This window comes from Coffea arabica, chromosome 3e (assembly GCF_036785885.1).
Source record: "Coffea arabica cultivar ET-39 chromosome 3e, Coffea Arabica ET-39 HiFi, whole genome shotgun sequence".
Lineage (NCBI taxonomy): Eukaryota > Viridiplantae > Streptophyta > Magnoliopsida > Gentianales > Rubiaceae > Coffea > Coffea arabica.
This window is the reverse complement of record NC_092315.1, coordinates 14,858,818-14,878,458: the sequence shown is the minus strand read 5'-3', so window position 1 is coordinate 14,878,458 and position 19,641 is coordinate 14,858,818. Positions and strand designations below refer to the sequence as shown.

The 19,641-nt window shown below is 32.1% G+C and overlaps 1 protein-coding gene across 1 annotated transcript; it reads left to right on the top strand.

The window, feature by feature from the left end:
• The first annotated feature begins 7,908 nt into the window (after positions 1-7,908).
• On the top strand, positions 7,909-9,270 carry LOC113737408 (galactolipase DONGLE, chloroplastic-like). Its single transcript, XM_027264647.1, has one exon. It carries the CDS (start codon positions 7,909-7,911, stop codon positions 9,268-9,270), a length of 1,362 nt encoding a protein of 453 aa, XP_027120448.1.
• Positions 9,271-19,641: the final 10,371 nt, after the last annotated feature.

Here is a 19,641-nt window from a genome sequence, read left to right as displayed (position 1 = left end):
TCGCGGACAGGACATTATATACAATTCTTTTTCTTCTCCTGGATTTAATGTAAAATATCACACTCTCATCACCTTTGGAACTTTGTGTCCTTGCAAAGTCCGTTCCAATTTAAACTGTCCACTTAATTATGCACCTGTCCACTTTCTAGAGGTGGATTTAGTCATGTGCGAATTCTAGAGGTGGATCGACTGTCCACTTAGTCATGCGCATGTCCACTTTCATGCGTAAATTCTAGAGGTGGATTTAGTCATGTGCGAATTCTAGGGTTGGATCGTATGAGTTCTGGAAGAGGCCCCTATCAAACATGCACTTAGCCCCACACAACACTCAGTTACTTGCACTTCCTTGTATAGTCAAAACCATAACACCATGCGAGATTCACTCTGAAAACCATGAGTTCAAAATGGTTAATTCAAAATTATTAATTATCGAATGGATCGGACGTTATATATGATTATTTTTCTTCTCCTAGGTTCGATGTGGGATATCACATGCGTCATGTACCAGAAAATATATCTCGAGAAGGCAAACTTTAATATACATAAATTTAAATGTATAATCTAAATATTTTTAGGTTTTTTCAAGAGCAAGAGTATTTAATTTGACAATATCTAATTTTGTAAGGGAGGAAAATTGAATTATGTAAAACTTCAGCCCTAATCCCCTAGTTTTGTCCCTGTTCACGAGTATGGCATGCAGTGGTAAGGGCAAAAAAATTTGTTGCCATCTAAATAATTGAAATAGTATACTTTTGGCTACTCAATATGTTTTGTTTAATCTTTTTTACACTAACAGTTTATATATTGTCAATCTCAAATAAATGACAACTAAACAAAATTTAAATTTAAAATTCAGTTTTTGCATATGTGTCATGAATTCAACAGTAATAATGTATACATTGTAAGTATATATAAAATTTACTCATCAAAGAAACCTAACTATATTATTTACTGGTATGCTTGTCTTTCACATTTTTCCTTTTCCTTTTCATTTACAGCAGTTGGCTTCTCCATTTTTTTCCCTCTCTCTCTCTCTTTCTCACTCTCCATTTTGTGTAAAAAGATATAGGGACGCTTTTTGTGAATTGACATAAATAATCCAAAGCTAATGGAAAATAATTATTTTAATAGTGAAATTCAACGGAATGACTACTAATATATCCCTGTTGCGATTTGAGTTTAAAACCAACAAATAATATAGTGGCCTTAAGTATACTACTTGGATAGTTTAGTTACTATTTAAGTTTTTAAATAGTAATAAATTAGATTAAGTTACTTGTGAGAGGCATCGAAGGAAGCCAAGGTGGACCATTTACTTCATCATCAATTTTTTTTAATAATAATAAATTGGATTGAGTAACTTGTGAGAGGCATTGAAGGAAGCCAAGTTGGACTATTTACTCCACCATCAATTTTCTATCCTTAAAAGTTTGAAGTCATTAATCTTTTTCACAAACTATCTATAATAAAAAAAAATCATACTATATGATGCATAGGCGATTCAAAATGAAAACTACATTAGATCAACTTTCAAGAACGATTCAAGAAACTTACAATAAACCGATAATATTTGAATAACGATTATTTAAAAGTCTACTAACAAAAGTCCTAATGACACCTATTTATAGGCTAAAAACATCTGAAACCGAAAAGGAAAGAAATACTAAGAAAATGAGAAGACAGCCAAAAAGGCCAAGGTTGGATCCAACTTCCAGATCAGAGGCCCTCCAAGGCGGATCCGGGGACAGTTCCAACCGTTGCTGGATCCTTAGGAATTGTTCTAGCGAACACCTTTCGTCGTCCTTCCTTCGTGCGATTCCTCGAAGCTATAATTTCGTCTACAATCTATTCTACGCTAGTCCTCCCAATTGGGAAGAACCCGCCTTTGAGCCGTCTTGGAAATGAAGACACAATTGGTCGTCTAAAAACTACAAAGAAAGATCTGTCACATTGAAAGTTCACAAAATTCCGAAGAATCAGGCAAATCAACTGTATACGTACGAAAGCATTTTCTTGGTTGCAGTTATGGTATTTGCAAATTTAGGTGTCAAAATGGATGACATGGGCGGATTGTAGATGGTTATAATTAGGTAATGGGTATAATTGAATCAACCCATTTATATCTATTTATAAATGGGTATAAATATACCCAATTACCATTTATGAGTCACTTATAATTCTAATTATTTTTTTTTATTTCTTCGCATGTTGTTTGACAAGAAATAACTGTATTTTATTGTCATTAGATAAATAATAAATTCAAATTTATTTACTTAACACTAATTAAAAATTGAGTTTAAATGTATAACTATTTTAAAATGGGTGAATCAAGTCAATCCATTACCCACCAATTAAATGGATTTAATTGGGTATCCATTTAAACTCATTCAAAATTAGTGGGCAAGTTTGGACGGGTTATTGGTGGGCGGATTTGGATGAGTCAACATAATTGAGTTGTAATTGGCACCTCTACTGTTGTAATACCCGGGCTCATTAACGTATGTTCTAAATCAATAACAAGGTTAAGTCTACATTTGAAAACTTAAACTAAGTTAAAGATTCATTAAGATCTTGAGAATATGCAAATCACCCTTTAAGTGCTAATCGCACTTTCATAGGTTACAACTTAAAGTTTATATCTTTATCAACTACAGGCACCAAATGACCTACAAATAACCAGTAAATACTAATCAATTCAGGGTGCCACATAGGATAGAGAAAAAGTCTGATTAAATTAACAATTTTCACATATTCTAAGTCATTGCTTTTGAAAGGATAAAAAAAAATTCATGAAAACCATAAAAGTACAATGATGCAATTGACGTATGTGGATCTATTAAGAATTCAAATTGGACTTGTATGGTTTTGTAGAAAATGAAAAATACTTGCTCAGGTCAAACATGCTATGGTTCAAGCAGATTTTGATCTTTATAACTATTAAACCCCATTGCTTTAAGAGGAATGTGAGCACATATAACTGTGTAGCATTTTATTTATTTATTTATCTTTGGTTAAATATCTAGTAAATAATCCAGTACCGGAATGACATGTAGGGCAACCTATAATGAGTAAGGATGTAGAGCATAATCAAAAGCATTATGTTTAAAGTAATATTATTTTAAGACGAGGCTTTTTTTTCTTTTAATTTTAGATTGTCCATAGGACTATAGATGAACAATTGCGACCACAAAAAAAAAAAAAAAAAAAACTAAGCGTGGAGTGTTTTGCCTAAGAACCAAAGAAATTTACTTTTAGCTTTAGATTGTCTTGTTCGTCATTTCCATCCATATGACTTTGAAATCTGAATCCAAGGTGATCAGTATCTTTTTATCTCCACATTTTAGTCAAAAACATAGTTGGAGTTAGGTTCGGATCCAAATCTGACCCAACCAACAAGCCTATACATAGCCCTAGCTTTGATGTTTCTACTTTAGCAACCAAGAGAACTTTTGAAACATATGCAAATGCCCCACACTAAATAAACACATGGTTTTCACAAAACAAAAAAAAAAAAAAAGAGAAAAGCAAAAAGGAAAAAATAAAAGAGAACACAACAGTATAAAGCTCATAAAGATACACACTATGACTCATATACCTTTTTTGTAACTCAACTGAAGTATACACTACCATGATTGGATTTATGACTTATGTAAAAATTGAATTCAATTTTAAATTCAATTTTTGCATAGTTATCATTTATCCAAAATTGATGTTGTATATAAAAGATTAACACATATGAGTTACACATTTACACTAAACCTCATCATCTACGGACAAAGGGTCTAGACAGTTGTCACATCTTTAGGTTTCTGGCCATATTTGGACTACTAATACGACAATTTCATATACAAGACTCAAATCATGCCGTGTAATTAATTCTCATAAAAAGAAAGTAACATATATGCGTTCTTGTAAACAATCCATTAATATTAGATCTATTTTTGATGAATTATAATGTGTATAAAATAATGTACATTGTTTCAAAGGGTTTCAGCACTAATGACCTTTATTGCCCCTCATCTGCTTTACTGTAGTGTTGATCCACCACAAGTAAAGAGGCTCGAGGTAGATACAACAATAAATTAAATTTACACATAGGATTTACGTCGGGAACATTAATAACATTAAAGTATGGATAAATTATTTATACATTTATAGTGTATACAGTAGCAGTTTAAATACATGTCACATATATGACATCTATCCAGATCTACTAATGCATAGAGTGTCATAATAGAAAGGATAAAATACAAAAAATCTTTTTGTAATTTGGGATTCGGTCATGATACCTCCTTATTATTTAAAAACTTCCATATAACCCCTTTGTATTTTGGGAGTTATGTGAAAGTTTTTTAACAACGAGGAGATAGAGTGACCAAACTCCAAACCACAAGAGGGGTTTTTGGTATTTTACCCTAATAAAAAAGATTAATTCTTTTAAAGTAAATATTGGACTGAAACTCAGAAGAATTATAAAATAGAAGATTGGGAATAATAAATTATTAAACACGTTGATAATGCAACGACTATTTGACACCTTGAAGAAATTAAGGCACAGACTTTGAGAGAACAATATTCTTCGTTACCACCAAACTTAGATATAGCAAACCTTGTGACTAATTATGCGCGCCGACCAAATTGCAGTTGTCTAACGTAGCCAGCATATTCTCTCAAGTCAATAATAAGAATAATAAATAATAGAAATTGGAAAGGATATCATCAAACAAACAAACGATTGTGGTAGAAAATGGTAAGGATATATTGTCAAATAAACTATGTCGAAGCAAAAGAAATAGACAGGCAAGAACTTGCTGACTTTTCTTTTTTTCTCACCTTTCCTTTTTCAAACTATTTTTTTTAACCACCAAATCTTTTTGCAATATGATTAGAATTCCTGGATGAAATTGTGCACACTTCATTCTTTTTTTTCTTTTTTGGTTGTTGTTCTTGGCTATAGAGCTTGGTTGGCACATCAAGCTATACTGAGTTGATAACGACCAATATGGTTCTTAGCCCAAAAAAAAAAAGGACAAATTACATTTTACCCCTCTGTGGTTTGACATTTTTTTTATATAACTCCCCTATGGTTTCAAAAGTTATACATAACCACCTCATGGTTTGGATTAAAGTATCAAAGTGACGGAAATAGTCACTCGTAACGGAACTTCTAAAAATGTCGAAATTACCCTTATAAATACATGACATATTAATCGATATGATTTCTATATTTTACCATATAACGCCCTTATGGTTTAATGTTTTACCATATAACCCTCTTATAGATTTCAAAATATCCACATAACCCTCCTTGGTTAATAAATAATTTTCAACTTTATATAAGGGTATTTTTGACATTTTAGCTGATTCCATTAAGAATGATCATTCACGTTACTTTGACACATTAATCCAAACTATAAGGGGGTTATGTATAGTTTTTGAAACTATAGGAAAGTTATGTAAAAAAAGGCTAAACCACAGGTGGGTAAAGTGGAATTTGCCCAAAAAAAAAAAAAAACCAAGGTATTGAGGTTATTAGTTGTAATATATGATTTGTAAAACTAATGACGTACAAACTAACATGCCATAGATCTTCATTTTTTAAGGATGCCCTAACTCCCACATTACACACGAAATCCAATGCCTACCCATTATACACCAATGAATAACCTTCATTTATTTACTTCTGCCATTCATAGCTTTTTCCTCTTCAATGTTTTACCTAATTACCACGTTACACACACGTATATTGAAATTGCATACACGTAGGGTTTTCTTGTGTAACTAGTCTGAACTAAGGGTTTATAAGTTGACAAACAAGAAAGTAACACATTGAATTTTTAGAGTTGACAAAGCTTTGGTGGTTAGTCCATTGAATTGTAGATATTTTGTATCTGACATGCAGTGGCTACCTCAAAAGCTTTCCACAAGAAAGTTTCAGTTTCCTTTCGTTTTTCAACCGTTCTTTAATATTGCAAAATTTACCATTGTACTATTCTTGACATTTCGAGATGATTTGGAGAAAAAGTGGCATTTGGTAACTTATCCTCCAACTGCCTCGGACAAGAAAAGATATTGGGAAAATGATGTATATTACTTTGGAGGGTATTAGCAAAAGGACCACACATAGATTTATTCAATAAAGTCAGAAATTACATCAACCATACACTTATGATAAAAAAAAAAGAATAATTACTAGATATTATGGATCTGAAAAATTAATAATAATTATAAAGAAATGTTATTTACTCTATATTTTTTGTTATTTGCACTCCCATTATTTATTTTATCGTATATTCTTATACATGAACTATATAATTAAAATGATAGTGAGAATGTAATTAACAAAAATGGAAGTGCAAACAATATTTTTCTAATTATATTGTGAAACTTTAAAAATATTCAAAAAATAAAAAACTTATCGCCCCAAAACCATATATATGTGCATACTTCCACCTACCCGCATTGTGGAGCTATTAACAGCTCTGTACGTGAGTCTGATTTATCATTGACTAAACTCCACACTTGCTCGATTGTAACGTTTAGAAGAGTTGTTATACTTTTAAGATTTACCACCATTGATATATCTATATACAGACACACACACACACACACACCTTCTAGCTTCTAACCAAAGTACTTAGGCAGATTGCTCAACCAAAAAAAAAAAAAGTAATTAGGGAGATTTGATCTATAGGCCGGCTTATATACTATTTGGTATATTCATGGGCTATATTTCAATTGGTTATAGTGATTTATGATGACATAGGAATTTACAATTTTGATATTATATATACATATATATGTAGATGTATGTATGTATGTATAATTTCATTTTGAATTTTATGACATGATCTATAAGTAGTTGCCATTGGGATTAAACCCTCAATATCCCTACCCATATACATGCGGTAATATTGTAGATATATTGTAAGAAAAGCTACTTGAAATGAATGAGCAACCCCAAATGCATTCTTTTTTTATTATTTTTTTCATGTTGGTAAGCATCTCAAAAAAGCATAATCCAAAGAGAAATTTCTCAATCCTTGCCACAAAGTTCCAATCTTGATTGCATAAACTTATTCTTAAACAGAATAGATGATATTGTAACACTTTTTATAATATAATGTATGTAACGTACAAAAATTGTTATAAAAATAAAAAGACGATATCAAAATACGTTTGCATATGATGGGACATCTAAATACGTCCAATGTAACATAAATTTTGAATACTTCTCTCAAAATGCGTTTACATATGGCGAGACATTTAAACACGTCCAATGTAACATAAATTTTGAATTCTTCTCTCCTCCAAAATTGTGAAGCTAGCGGGCTGTCATCACATCTAGGGTTCTCAAGATTCACGTTGAGAATCACCTACATCCAAAAAACAGTGATGAGCTAATCATATCTGCTCAAAATTCATTTTCACTGTTTGTGTATCATTCTTTGTCAGTATGCATGTCCACATTATTTATTCAGACTATAATCCCAAAAAAAAGGACGAAAATTCTAAATCTGTGGAGCTGTCCTCCCCCCATATGTTGTCCTTCCGCGCTTTCAACTCTTAGCGTCAAACGGTTGACTTCGACTTCTAATTAATCTTAAAACAAAGCCGCTGCTCATTTCTATCACAGCCGCAATATAAATCAATAAACAATTCCAACTTATACTCAACCGACCACATAATCAAATCCTTAATCCCAGATTTGAAAAGTCAAATTACTCGCCAAATAACATTAAACAAGTTTAGTCTTACTTTAGATACTTTAGATCCTCACCATATATATAAGACCCCACTGCCTCTAGTCATACTGAATCTAGTCATCCACAAACTCTTGGAGCTTCTTTTTTTTCCCTTTTTGTACTCTCCACCCTTTTCCTTTTTTTTCTTCTCTTGATCCAAGCTATGGCAACCTGTATGCACAGAATGCATAATGCATATACCAATTTTTATGCATTTTCTGGAAATGTTTTTTCTGAAAACATATCTGGAAAATGTTTATCTTTGGGAAGTAGTACTCCATCGTTTAAAACTAATGGAGTGCAATTAGGGAAGCAGCCAGTAATAATGTCTGCTTCCCTAATTGCACCATCTATGGTGAAGAAAGTCGTGGCTACAGGTTCGAGATTGGCTCGTGGTTGGAGAGAGATACAAGGGATGAACAACTGGGAAAACCTAGTGGAACCCTTGGATTCTCTTCTCCGGGAGGAGATTATTCGGTATGGGGAGTTCGTTGTTGCATGTTACAAGGCTTTCGAGCTTGATCCCAACTCGAAAAGATACTTGAATTGCAAGTATGGGAAGAGGAATCTCCTGAATGAAGTTGGATTGGAAAACTCTGGCTATGAGGTAACGAAATACATTTATGCTACTCCTGACATTAATGTTCCAATCCAAAATAGCCCCAGTTGCGGTAGATGGGTAGGATATGTTGCAGTATCCAGTGATCATGAAAGTGCTAAGCTGGGAAGAAGAGATTTGCTGATCACATTTCGTGGTACAGTTACTAATCCAGAATGGATAGCGAATCTGATGAGCTCATTGACAGAAGCACGTCTTGATCCTCATAATCCTCGGCCTGAGGTGAAAGTGGAATCTGGATTTCTAAGTTTGTATACTGCAGATGAAAGCCAAAGCAAATTCGGGCTCCCCAGTTGCCGGGAGCAGCTTCTTTCGGAGGTTTCTAGGGTACTGAATAAGTACCAAGGAGAGGAAATGAGCATCACCATTGCTGGACATAGCATGGGGAGCTCGCTTGCTCTTCTACTTGCATATGACATTTCTGAGCTTGGATTGAACAAGGAAGTTTCGACTAATGATAATGTACCAGTTACGGTTTTTTCGTTTGGAGGGCCTAGAGTTGGGAACTCCGGCTTCAAAGAACGTTGTGAGGAGCTAGGAGTTAAGGTTTTGAGGATTGTGAATGTTAATGATCCAATCACGAAGCTTCCAGGGGTTTTTTTCAATGAGAGTTTGAAGGTTTTGGCCGAGAGGTACGATCTTCCTTGGAGCTGCTCGTGCTATGCTCATGTGGGAGTTGAATTGCTGCTTGATTTCTTCAAGATGCATAACCCTTCTTGTGTTCATGATCTAGAAACATATATCAACTTGCTAAAACGTCCCAACAATTTGGAGATTCAAAGGTTAGGTTTCAATTTTGTACAGAAAGCAAAGAAGATGGCTTTGAGTGCTCCAAAGTTCAAGAGATTATCTTGGAGAAACGCAGGCCTCAATATGGCTGGACTAGGTCAATCACAAAGGACGTGACAAAAGTTGATCTTCTTGGAAGGTAGACTGCCTTGGTTCTGTAAATTGATTTTCCAAAGGCGAAATAAAACCATATAATCAACCTTGGAAACCTTTGGTTTGTGAGTACAATTCTAGAGTTTATGCATGTTGTACGGGAATCAAATTTGAAAGACAATTTGAACAAAAGGGACTTAGGCTAGTTTACTTGTGACCTGTGAAATGTGTCCAATTGTTGTATTTGTTAAAATATTTAGTATACGATCATACTATATTCTTATCTCTGAATATATATACGACATTTTTATTATTATCGTACATTAATCTCTTTCTATAGTACCAAAACAAATAATACAACAAAACAGAATAAGGTAAAAACACAACTGTGTTGTGTTAGCCCTAAGGAAGTACATTCTGGAAGATGGATCCTATTTTATATGCTTTATTGTAAAGTCTATTTGCACTAATTCTCAGACAGAATCCATATGTTCATTCTAACTAATATCAATCCAGTCTGCAATCTAACTAATTAATTAAATCTTCTGCAACCCGTTGTTGATTTTGCAGACAAAGAGAATCTATTCATCTCTCATAAACCCAATAATCAGAGTTTTGATCTCCTTGCTTAGGTTTTCCGTGTTTCTTGTTCATGTTTTGCCAGCAGTCTGAGTTTTGGCTGGCAACATCTCAATCAAACTTGGGATTTCCGAGGACATGTTCAGACCATTGACCAGTACCTCTGGAATTGAAGCAAAAGCATTGGAATAGATGAATACATCAATGAGAAATATAACTTCAGAATTGGGAAATCGTAGCATCTTCATGAAATTAGTAGCCCTCTGACAATCACAAAATCATTCAATTTGTAGACGTAAACACTCGCTAATGAATTTAGAGCCTTTTCTGAATCGTTTTTTGACTTGGTAAATGATTTTGTAAAGTACAAAATTAATTGAAATTTCTTGATACAAAGTAAGATAATATAGATGTTGCCGATTGATAAAAAAAAAAAAAAAAATTTTTTTGATTTGTTAAGGCAGTCTAAAAATGGATTTGCATTTTCCCTAACTTCCTCAAGAATTTTGCAGCATATTTGCCTTCTTCTTTTGCTTTGACTGCAACACATTCCTTGTACATGATGAAGATTGAAGAGGCAACTAGAGTAACCAAAAGAAAAATGGCAACAATTCATGATCTTTTTTTTTTCAAAATTTTATTGTTCTACACCATCAATTAGCAACTACCATCAGATTCTTGGAATGAGATCGTACGGTTTTAAGATAGCATCTGCATGTAATTGTGGATACGAGAAACATGGGATCAACTCATTCGTCCCATTGGTCGGTGGGGATGAGAATGAGGAACGTGCAAGGATGGGAAATGACTGATCTAACCATTGGTCAGTGGTGCACGTGTCCACAATAACGAAGGGAAAATTTTATTTCTAGAAATGGAAAGCTTTGAAAATATTTATATTTGTCCTACTAATTCACCAATGTACCCCCATTGATCAAAAGAAAACTATATATTTTAAAGTATTGAGTTGTCCAAAAAATTGTTTTTACCTTGATAATTGGCAATAATCCAATGTAGATATGTGTCCATGAGCGATTTAATAACAATTAGTAATAAAAAAATGAAAGAACATAATCTATGGCTACGTACCAAACTCAGTATTTTAAGGAGTTTATTTTACTGGTAAGTTTTTGCATACACAGAAAATTTATACTTTCATAAGTTGTTGATTATGGATGGGTTCCTCATTGTATCATTTTGTCATATTTATTAATTATATAAATCGTCCCTATATCATCATTGTCCAATACTATTAGAAAACTAAAATAATTTTTTTCTAATTGTGCTTATACTAAAATTCTTGTCAAGCAAGCCAGCTGAGGGAGCTAATGGCATCCAAAACGCAGATGTGCTAAACAGGGAATAGTAACAATTTTGAATGTGTTTAGATAGTAGATTATTTGGGATAATTTTTTGAAAAAAAATACTGTAGCACTTTGTGATATGATGTATGTGAGATAAAAAAATAGTTGAAAAATATGTTGATGAAGCAAATAAATGTTTTTATAGTTACAGCTCTAGATCATTTTTTTCCATTTTTCTTTTAGTGTAAGTAGAAGGAATCAAAACCGAAACCTTTCACTTAAACTTCTTCTCTCGAACCACCTAACACATCCCTCTACTCATAGCTCTAGACTTGATAACCAAGTAATCATAATAACCTGATTTTGGATTCAGACAAAATAATACATATTCAGCTGATCTAACCTGGTCAATTTGAGCTGATGCACGCAATGAAGGAATAAAACGGATAAGGTAAGTTAATTAATAGAATATTACTTGGCAAAAAAATATTGGAAACTCACATATTTACTTCATCAACCTTTTGAAAGGGTGGTACATTAATTGCATGAAATAACCATAAATAAACAACTTATCATTTAACAATATAGGTCCTAAATCAATTTCACCAGTTGATAAGAAAGATTGGTTGAACCGATGCATAAATGATAGGGCAAATGACTTGTTTCATCTCTCAATTTCGCAAAAATATTCTTTTCATCCCTCATTTTCAAAATGAAGTAAATTCATCCCTAACATTTAAAAATTGAAGTTATTATATCCATAAATCCATCTTTTAATCTAAATCAAACTATCCAATAACCCAGTAATAATTTTTGGAGATAAAATTGATAGATCACTTGGTCAATTCCATCACATTCACATGACATTTATTGAACCAAAAAAGAAAAAAATTATAAATTATAACATAAAAGGCTATTCTTTGTCTTGAAATAATAGAATTCTTTTTTGCGTAAATTTTTTCATGCACTGTCAGTATATATACGTTTGCGAGTCTAGATGCATACTATACATACAAAATTTGGTGTTTAAATTTAAATTGAAATGATGTAGCAAGTATTTAGACTCATAACTATATACAATGACAATGTAAGAAATATTAATCCTTCTTTTTTATGTTATAAGTTTTTATTTTTCATTTTTGGGTTCATTAAATTTCACATGAATATCAAGTTGAGTTAATCAAATGATCTATCAATTATATCCCCAAAATTTGTAATCAAGTTGATAGGTGGTTTAATTCAAATTGAAAGTTAGATTCAGGGATATAATAACTTCAGTTTTTAAATGCCAAGAATGAAGTTGCATCGTTTTAAAAGTAAAGGACGAAAAGAATATTTTTATAAAATATAAGGGATGAAGCTGGTCATTTCCCTAAATGATAAACCATAAAATGGGGTTTCCTTGCCAAATTATCTTACAAGTGACCCTTGATTGGATTCACTTGAATCACCACATGTACTTCAATTAAAATGAGAAACACGCCAAAAAAGAGAATCTTACTATTGTGAACAAGAAATAAGTTAACTTCTAGTCGTTTACCTATATGCCTATAAAGTTAAAATGATCATATCAGACATTTGAGCAGAGGAAATCCATTTCACGTACAAGAAAGGAGTGGATTCAAATGTGAATATCATAATACTTTTTGCCAAGAAAATGACATTAAGTCCAATCATGTTTTTGTGTTGTTCTTTATGGAACAATACTAGTTGTTCATAGCTGTATATAGAATCAAAGTGATTAACCAAAGTGATTAACCAATACTAGTTGTTCTTTATGGAACAACTAAAATCAAAGTGTATATTGTTCTTTATGGAACAATACTAGTTGTTCATAGCTGTATATAGAATCAAAGTGATTAACCAAACGATTTATAATGATTCTTATTCTTTTTCGTGACAAAGTTCACCTTCAATACTATTCTATTTGGTACAAAATTAATGTATTCGATACATGTTAATCAAATGTCAATTAATACACTAAATTCTTAAAAGTAATTAATTGGGTCTTTCCATCTATTTGCTCAATTAAAAAAAGATGGAAATCATGACAAGTTGGACGCACACTATATTTGCAAGGACATTTTAGTCACTTTATAGGAAAAATATAGGGGTTAAATGAGAGACTTCATAAAAGGAAGTGGTTTGGTAAAAATACTATGAAACTAAAGAAGAATAAAAAAATTATTTTTTAGGTAAAAGGTTAGGACAAAATGATCCTTTCATAACTAAATCTTTTGGGATAACAATAGAAGTATTTTAGGAAGAAAATAATTAGATTTACATTTCAAAAATAAAAAAAGAAAAACTACAAAATAGAAGTCACATGATACCGTTCATGGACATATTGTATTGGTGAGCAGACAAAGAGGAACATTAAGAAAATAGTTTTTATTAGAAAAATAATGAATTTCTTTTTAATGCTTCATTACCTATTCGTTAATACAATTAATATTTAATAAAGGTTTTGATATGATTCTTTTTGTAGTCATATTGTAGTGTTTCTTTCTCTTTTTTTTCTTGCTAAAGTATTTCTTTTTTAAAAATTGAGGAATGTAAGAATCACTTGTATTATAAATCCTGTTAAGAAATTTCTTTTTATAATTCTTTAGTTTCCAAAGAGTTTGGAAAAAATACACTTTACCCCCTTGTGGTATAGCTATTTGTCACGTAAACCCCTATAGCTTTAAAAACTATATATAACCCCCTCATAATTTGAATTAAAGTGTCAAAGTGACATAAATTATCATTCGTTACGGAACCTATGAAAATGCTAAAATTACACTTGTTTAAAAACTAAAATGATTGAAGGAATCAAAATATATAAATATAATATGCATGACACTCTAATTTCGGTATGATTTTATATTTTATGATACAATCCCCTTATGATTTTCAAAAAATATATATATATAACCCCCCTATGGTTATTAAATAATTTTCAACTTTACATAGGGATATTTTTTATATATTAATTGACTCCATTATGAATTACAAATTCTGTCACTTTGACACTGTAATACAAATCATGAGGGGATTATGTATAGTTTTTGAAACCATAGGAGAATAATGTCAAAAAAGCACTAAACCATGGGGGAGGGGGATAAAGTATAATTTGCCCAAAAAATTTTCCAACCAAGTGCATGATCAATGGTCACTAAACTTTTCTAAAATATCATTTAAACCCTATTAATTTTCGTCTATGAGGTGACAAAGATGCTCTCGCAATATAGTGTGCTGCTCACGTGTCATGAATTTTGTCTCCTTTTAGTTGAAAAGATGGTTGGAATGGCCCTTTGAGAAATTTAATGTGTCAATCAACAAGAAAAGTAGTATAATGCGCTAAATGAAATTTTAAAGAAAAGCCGATGTCAATTTATGGTGCACTTTATCCTTGAAATTATTAATTCCTTCAAGCCACAAATACTGCTTTTCTTTAAAAGTAACTGCTATCAATGTCCCAAAGTGGATTCTAGCCATATCACTGGATAATTATGGTAAAACTCAAATACGTTGTGATTCAACTGAATAATATCTTTGATGATATCAGTAGAAAGGAAAATGTTTAATTCATGGAGAGAGAAAAGAAACCAAGATAGATAAGACAAGATAATTCACTGAAACAAAATGTGGGCTGCTCACACATTAGAAAACCCTTTTTTTTTTCTCACACGTTAGAAAACTTGCTTCCTCCTCCCGGAAGAAACTTTCAAGGAGCACCTTTTTTCAGGTCGAACTGCACAACCAAGCGTATCACATTAGCTTGTCTCATTTTTTAGGAGTCAAAGTAAACCATTGAGATCTTATCTAAACAACTTTTCAAAAGGGAATTACCCTTAGATTTAAAAACTTGTTGAGTGTGTTTTAAGATCATTATAGAAACTTGTTCTTACAAGATTAACTGGGAATTCTATTTCACGTTTTATTTCATGTAAGGCAAAAATATAGACGCATTCTTTTCCATATCTTATGGTTGTCTCATGTGTAAGGATCCAAAACATCATTCGTGTTCCTTAGTTAACAATGTTGAATGGGTAGAATTTACTAAGATTCAATACTATGCTCTCTAATGTTTCTTGAATCCATATTTCGACCTTAAATGCTATTTGATTGTAATTATTGGCTGGATTTTGTCTGCTTATATCTCTTTGTTTATTTGACTGATTCCACCTTGTAGATCAGTTTTATTGTACTGATTGTAGCATACATTTTACTGTTTCAAAATAAATTCTAACTTACTCGAAAAAAATGTTTGTTGAATCATGTTAGTTTTTAATGCACGTTAACGGTCACCTTAGAGTTGTCGAAGACATCCTCTTAGCGATTGAGTAGGAAATTGATAAACGTGCACAGATGAAGCTCCTAAAATGAAGGTTCCTTAATTACTTCTTTGACCAATGTGCTAAAAGTAATTGACAGTCAAAATGCCGACATCTCCAGTAAAATTATTGGGTAGAAAATCATTTCATTTTTGCCTGATTGATTTGGTGATTGGACGGTGGCAGTGTAGTAAACGCCTTAGCTTCGGAGGTTAGTGACAAATGCATAAATTCAATGTGTTAATAGTTTTTTTTTCTGCAACGATAATAATTGTATAATTTATTCTATTCTAACCTGGAGGTGAGGGGGAAAATTATTGGGTAGAAAATCATTTCATTTTTGTCTGATTGATTTGGTGACTGGACGGTGGAAGTGTAGTAAATCCCTTAGCTTCTGAGGTTAGTGACACATGCATAAATTCAATGTGTTATTTTTTTTCGACACAATTTGCTATTAGTATCTTTTTTTTGGGCAACGATAACAATTTTATAACTTATTCTATCCTAACCTAGAGGGGGTGTTTAAAGAGATTTATATTAGAGACTCACAAGTATACAAATTTTATTAGACCAAAATGATATTTTGACACCACTCTTGAATTTTTTTTCACCGCAGGTGAGATTTGAACCCTCACCTACAGCCCAAAAAGAGATTTAAGTCCCTCTTTGGTGGCGACTGATTATCTAACAAATGAAATTTTTATTGACCGCTCGGTCTCCTCAAGAAGTAGGGTAAAAATGCCTACATCGCAGGGATAAAGAAGGATAACATTATTGTGAGGTTTAACAGATAAGTAGTCGTACTTTTAACTTTCAAGCCCTTGTTATTTTCCTTTGATGATATTTTATGTTAATCAAACTTAAGAAAAATATCAAGATTAGAGACAGTGTAACTCGACGTCTATAAACCATTGATAGGGTGTTTTAATATAAATCAATCTCTTAATAGATTGACATGTCAAGAAATAGAAGTTTTGGATTCAAATCCCTCTTTCTCTTTCCACTTTTTAAATCCCACCTACTACAAAAATTTTAAAAGAAAAAATCAATACCTCAATCTAATCCAAACCCTATCCATAAATTTTAAATATACCTACTCCTAAAACGTCCAATTTCTTTAAATATTAGGCCCTTGCATTTGTGTCAAATCACAAAATTATAGCGTATGTGTTACAACTTTAGTCCTAAACTTAATTTCTCTTCAATGCAATGATCTTATGCAAGTGATTTAATTAACATATATTTGTGGGAGAGTACTAAAGTATGGCCAATACCCTATGTGAGAAGTTGACCCACAAATTGATGTGCAAGTTCGAGTTTTTGAAAACATAGAGATAGAATTTGTCGACTATACCATGGAAGTTATTTAAACATAGGGAAAATGACATGTTTCATCCCTTACATTTCGTAAAAATATTCTTTCCGTCCCTCACATTTAAAACGAAACAAATTGGTCTTTGACATTTGAAAACCCAAGCTTTTACATCCTAAAAATAAACTGTCAGTTGTGAATCAAACCATCTAACAACCCGGTCACAAATTTTGTGGGTAGAATTGGTAGATCACTCGCAAAAACATATTCTCAACAAATAATTAAATTAAAGAAATTAAAAAATCTTAATTAAAACCCATTTGTTTCTTCAAAAGAACGAAATAGTGCTAAAGCTCTCAAGCACTAAACCCTTAGTGCAACAAAACTGAGGAAGCTTTAGCACTATTTCATTTTTTGTTGCACTAAGGGTTTAGTGCTTGAGAGCTTTAGCACTATTTCGTTCTTTTGAAGAAGCAAATGGGTTTTAATTAAGATTTTTTAATTGTTTTAATTTATTTGTTGGAAATATATTTTTGCGAGTGATCTATCAATTGTATCCCCAAAATTTGTGACCGACTTGTTAGATGGTTTGATTCACAACTGAAAGTTTATTTCTAGGATATAAAAGCTTGGGTTTTTAAATGTGAATGATCAATTTGCTTCGTTTTAAATATGAGGGACGAAAAGAATATTTTTACGAAATGTGAGGAATGAAACAGGTCATTTTCTCTTAAACATATATATGGGTGCAAGAATCTTATAAGTGTTTCACGGGATCAGTTCATGAAGATCAGAACTGCGGAAGGCCTGGTCAATCACAAATACATATTTTTACTAAAGATAGGCTTGTTCCTTAACATGGATTAATTTTGATATAGCTAGTATAGTTTTTAATGATTTGACACGTAAAATAATCAACATTTTCATGATCTGAAATTGCTAAGTCACCTAAAGAACAAATGCTACAAAAGAATGTCTTTTTAACATTAGCTTCTCTGGCTTCGCAGGTGACATTTGTCACCTCGATCGAAATCAAGGTTTTTATTTTGGTTAATGGCGAATTCATTATCGAACTTCAACCTTTCAGAAAGCAAAGTAACTTAACCATAGTACACATTAGTGCTTGCATTACTCATGCCTTCGTTTTGAGAAATAACCCTCCAATTAGCAGACTACCTAAACACATTTTCGAATCTTGAAAATCTAGTTACAAACGATTTGACTATTCCCTTCAATATAAATTTCTTTGCACATGTTCCATGACTTTTGGCATCAAACCTGAAACATGGTAACGAGGAAGGCTGAAAATTTAAGAGTAGAACTAGGCATTTAGTCATCATAATGCCTAACAATGGCCGAAACAATTAAGCTTGGTCTAAATGTAGGCAACACGTAACTTCTACAATTTTGACAGATTGAGTATATAAACTATAGAAGATGCCCTATTGGCACTTGAGTTTTTTTGCCAAGTTTTTCTACTGTAAGTTTTTTAAAAACTTTAACTACAGTAATCTCCAAAAATTTTTCAAAATTTTTAAACTATACACTTAAAAATATTCAAAAATTTATACACTTCAAAAATTTTTTAAAAATCTTCTACAGTAAGTTACAGTAAAATTTTAGACAAACACCCAAAAAACTCATTTGCCAAACAGATTTAGAAGCCATTTTTTCACTTATCTAGTATGAAAGACATATGTAAGTGCATTAAGAAACCTATAATGTTCAGTTACCAGCAAACTTATTAGCATGCATGTGTCTGATTAAGAATTGCATTAATTCATATATGCATGCTCTAAATCCAGGTCATAAATAAAATTGGTCCATAATTATAAATATCGCTTACGATTTATTAAACAAAGAAGTTAGTCTCAGCATTTAGAGGTCTAGGGTTCAAATCCCTCTTCCCCTTCTCTGCTTCTTAAACCTTATCATCTCCTCCAAGAAAAATTAAAGGAATTGCTCAAAAATAAATATAAATTTTTTAAAAGATTGAAATGTTCCATATTATTTGAGCGATTGCGTGCCAATATAGAATTACGTAACTTCTAGAGTTACTGCTACTTTTTAAACAAGAAGAAAAAGGAAAAGACATGAAGAGTTCATGTTTCATGCAAAACTAATCAACAGGCTTGGTAAAACATTCTAACCTTGTCAATGAACAGAGTTGTGTTCCTTCCTATAAAAAACCGGGTTCTGAAGGGTCAAATTCAAAGCACTTGCGTGCCCAAAAAAGGATTGGCAACGTCAAAGTCACCACGATTCTCTTCATACCTTTCATGGAACTCATGTCCCATGCAGATCAAAGCTAGTGGGAGTGCTTTTCACTCATATAATATCGCATTTTTACTCCACGTGGTTTGGCGACTCAACAAAGACAATAAGATTATGCAAATTTTTTAACCAGATGAACTAATTGATGGGATAGTTGATTTTGACCCCCACTTTCTTTGTTTATCTTAGTTCAATCCTTCTAAAGAAGTAAAGATTATTCTAAACATATTAGTGATTATAATAAAATTAAAACAGAGAATATGTCACTTTTGCATCACAATTGGCATCACTGCATAGGTCAGCTTACTGCTGCATACCATCATCAAACTCTTACCCTTTTTTTAAATTTTTTTCCCTTTTTGCAAATCAAACTAATTCTTGTTCTAGCTTATGTAAAAGTTATCCAGAAGAAAAAGAAAATAAAAAATTTGAAAGAAAGACATTTCAATGGAAAAATATCTAACCAGGGGCGCAGGAAATTTTGAACCTGGAAAATCGGCCAAACCAAAAAAGTCACATGGACGAACTAATCTCTGATTTGCTATGTTCAGAGTAGGAATAGCCATTTGTGGTATCTGTGGTTGTATAAATGCTACAACTATATTTT

Coding starts and splice junctions, on each gene's coding strand:
- LOC113737408 (XM_027264647.1), top strand. CDS start 7,909: ATGGCAACCTGTATGCACAGAATGCATAATGCATATACCAATTTTTAT.